At 66.7% G+C, this 3,852-nt stretch overlaps 1 protein-coding gene across 1 annotated transcript; it reads right to left on the bottom strand.

Moving 5' to 3' along the window:
- Positions 1–2,628: 2,628 nt before the first annotated feature.
- On the bottom strand, positions 2,629–3,519 carry LOC127328504 (uncharacterized). The gene has a single exon (XM_051355098.2). It carries the CDS (start codon positions 3,517–3,519, stop codon positions 2,629–2,631), a length of 891 nt encoding a protein of 296 aa, XP_051211058.2.
- Between the last annotated feature and the right edge of the window lie 333 nt (positions 3,520–3,852).

Here is a 3,852-nt window from a genome sequence, read left to right as displayed (position 1 = left end):
CGGATCGTGCCCGGTTTGACAACCGGGGCAAACGTATCCGTGAAGTCGACGCCAGCGCGCTGCCGAAAACCGCGCACCACCCAGCGCGCCTTGTAGCGCTCGAGAGTACCGTCGGAGCCGAGCTTGTGCTTGAAGACCCATTTGCCGGAGATGACATTGGCGCGAGGGGGCCGGGGAACGAGCTCCCAGGTCCTATTGCGCTGAAGCGCGTCGTACTCCTCCTGCATGGCGGCACGCCAATGCGGGTCGCGCAAGGCAGCGCGAGCCGAGGTGGGCACCGGCGAAGGAGCGGTCGCCGAGCCGGTGGCAGAGCCGGTCTGGCCGGCCTGGTGACCGGACTGGCTGGTCGACGGTCCGGTCTGACCGGGCGCATGGCCGGGTCGGCTGGTGGAGGGGACGCCGCCGTCGTGCGGCAATATGCTGTTGCCGCTGGCCCAGAAGACATACTGGTCGGCGGGGTAGCGTGTAGACGGCCGCCGTACGCCTGCGCGGGCGCGGGTGAGCATGGGCGCAGGAACCGCAGCGACGGGTGGCGAGGCAGACGACGAAGAGGCGGCCGCCGCGGGCGATGGCGCCTCGGGCGACGGGGGCACCGGGGACGCCTCGGACGTCGCAGGTCCGGGCGAAGGGGACGCCGCGGGTGAGGGCGCTGGCGCCTCGGGCGACGCGGGCGACGGGGGCACCGGGGACGTCTCGGACGTCGCAGGTGCGGGCGACGGGGACGCCGCGAGGGCGCCGGTGGCGGCAGCGGGCGAGGGCGCCGCGGGCGACGCGGGCGGCGATGGCGCCGCGGGCGACGCGGCGGCGGGGGCGCCGCGGGCGCCGAGGGACCAGGCGGGGCCGGCGCCGGGGGCCACGCGGTCGAAGCGTCGGCGCGGGGCCGCAGGCGGGCCCGCGGGCGCCGGGGCCGCCGCGGGACCAGGCGGGGCCGGCACCGGGGGGGCCACCGCGGTCGGTCATCGGCGCGCGGCCGCAGGAGGGCCAGCGGGCGCCGAGGGCGTCGTCGGAGGTGTCGCCATGAGTCCCTGCTGAAACGGAAAAACCAACTCGTCAAAGTACACGTGCCGGGAAGTGAAGACACGATGGGAGACCGGGTCGTAACAGCGGTAGCCCTTGGTGTTGGCGGGGTAGCCGAGAAACACACAAGGGAGGGAGCGCGGCGCAAGCTTATGCGCGGCGGTGGCAGCAGTGTTAGGAAAACACCGGCAGCCGAAGATGCGGAGGTCATCATAGGTGGGCGGCGCACCGTAAAGGAGATGATGCGGCGTGTAGGACCAACGCACACGACACGGGCGGATGTTGACGAGGAGAGTCGCCGTGGCAAGGGCATCCGGCCAGAATCGCGGGGGCATGGAGGCATGGAACAGAAGGGTGCGGACGCAGTCGTTGAGGGTACGAAGCATCCGTTCGGCACGGCTATTCTGTGAAGAAGTGTATGGACACGTGAGGCGGAAGATGGTGCCGTGGGTGGCGAGAAGTGAGCGAATGGTGATGTTGTCGAACTCCTTGCCGTTGTCGGTCTGTAAAGCGTGAATGGGGCGACCAAACTGAGTGGAGACGAACGCGAAGAAGGCGGTGAGGGTGGTGGCAACATCTGACTTACGGCGAAGTGGAAAAGTCCATACAAAATGCGAGTAATCATCAAGAATCACAAGATAATAATTATAACCAGAGTTACTCGGAACCGGCGAGGTCCATACATCACTATGAATGAGTTGAAAGGGAAAAGACGCGACTGTGGAGGACGAACTAAACGGAAGGCGAACATGTTTGCCTAGACGACATGCTTCACAAGAGTGGGCATCCGTTTTATTACAAGTAAAAGAGAAGCCTTGCATTATTTGACGCAGAGTGGCGGAGCTAGGATGGCCAAGACGGGCGTGCCAAAGGTCGACACCGGCGGAGAGGGCGAGTGGGCGGCCGGTGGTGGTGGAGGCCGCGCCAACGGGGTAGAGATCGCCGGGGCTGTCACATCGGTGGAGGAGCATCCGGGTACGACCATCCTTGACAGAGAAACCAAAAGCGTCAAATTCCACAGTCACAGGGTTATCACGACAGAAAGATTTAACAGAAACAAGGTTTTTGATCAAGTCAGGAGAAACAAGAACATTATGGAGAGAGAGGGGAGTGGAGGTGGAAGGAAAAGAGACAGAACCAGTGTGAGTAATAGGAAGAGCATGACCGTTGCCAACGATGATGCGAGAAGAAGTGGAAGCGGGTGTGGAAAAGGAGAGGTTACCGGGATGCGCAGCCATATGCGCGGAAGCGCCGGTGTCCATGAACCAGTCGCCACCGCCACCATACGCCCCAGCAGAGGGGGCGCTGCGGAGGGCGGTCAGGAGCGCGGGATCCCACGGGGTCGCACCCGGAGGGGCGGCGTAGGCCGGGGCAGGCTGGGGCGCCGCGTAGAACGCCTGGTGGGAGGCTGGACGCGGCCCCATAATGCCCGGGTAGGGGGCGCGCGGCACGGGCATGGAGTAGGCGTGAACAACCCCGGTCCACGGGTTGTGACTGGCAGTCCATGGCGGAGGGGCGGTGTACTGCGGGGGACGAGGCGCGGGGGCGGCGGCATTGGCGCCACCGTTGCCGCCACCGTTGCCACCGCCACGGCGACGACGGCCACGGCGGCTACCACTGGAGGAGCCGGCTGGCCGGTCCAGTGGACCGGTCCGGCCGGCCGGGGCGCCCGCGTGCCCGGTCCAGGGGGCCGGTCTGCCGGCCTGGGACCGGTCTGACCGGGCGGCGGGGCGGCGGCGGGGAAACCCGGCGGCGGACCCATGGGGCGAGGCGCAGGCGCGGGGCGCGGGGCGCGGGAGTCTGGGCGCCGCGGGAGAAGCCAGCGGCGAAGGCGGTGTGGGCCGCCCGAGCCCGGAGGTGCTTGAGGCGGCGCTCCTCGAGGCGCAGGTACGCCACGGCCTGCTCGAAGGTGGGCGTGGTGAGGAGCGTGAGGTTGGAGGCGGCGTTGCTGAGATCCTCGCCGAGACCCGCCGACAGGGTGGAGAGCATGATCTTGTCATCGATCGGGAACTCCAAGTCACGGAGCTCATCGGAGAGACTCTTCAGCTTGAGGGCGTAGTCATCGAGAGACAGGTCGTTCTGGTGGGTGCCGAAGAACTCCTGTTGGAGGAAGGTGACCCGCTGGATTTTGTTGTCGGTGAAGAGGCCGGTGATCTTAGCCCAGACCGTATGGGCGGAGTCGCCGTCGCGGACGACGGTGCGGAAGATGTCGTTGGAGACGGTCTGGTAGAACCAGCGGATGATGGTGGCGTCGATGGCGAGCCACTCGGGGTCGTGCGGCATGGCGAGGAGGTCGATGGTGCCGTCGACGTGATCAAGGAGATCATACTCGCGGAAGAGCAGTCCAAAGTACGTCTTCCACGGGAAGAAGTTGGCAGCGGTGGTGGAGAGCTGCAGCGGCACGCGCTCGGTGATGGGGATGTCGCGGATGACGGCGACGGAGGGTCCGGCGAAGGGGTTGCTGCTGCTGGAGCCGGAGGAGGATGAGTCGAAGCGCGCCATGGCGGAAGCGGTGGTGGTGGGGAGGGCCGGCGGCGCCCTAGATGAGAAGGGCGGCGGCTAGGGTTGGGAGTGGGGAGGGCCGGCGGCGCCCTAGAGAGAAGGGGGGCGGCGGCTAGGGTGGATGGAGGTGGTGGCCGGCGGCGCCCTAGGGAGGAGGAGGGGCGGCGGCTAGGTTTGGAAGGGGGTGGCCGGCGGCGCCCCAAGGGAAGAGGAGGGCGGCGGCTAGGGCAGGACCCGAAGGGTCTCTGATACCATGTAGAATAGGTTATTGGAGATTGCACAGCACCAATAGGGCCGGCTGCTCATATATATATAGGCGGACACATGTACAAT

Source organism: Lolium perenne, chromosome 4 (genome assembly GCF_019359855.2).
Source record: "Lolium perenne isolate Kyuss_39 chromosome 4, Kyuss_2.0, whole genome shotgun sequence".
NCBI lineage: Eukaryota > Viridiplantae > Streptophyta > Magnoliopsida > Poales > Poaceae > Lolium > Lolium perenne.
This window is presented reverse-complemented; position numbering and strand designations above follow the sequence as displayed.

Excerpts from the sequence above, each read along its gene's own strand:
- LOC127328504 (XM_051355098.2), bottom strand. The coding sequence starts at position 3,519 with ATGGCGCGCTTCGACTCATCCTCCTCCGGCTCCAGCAGCAGCAACCCC.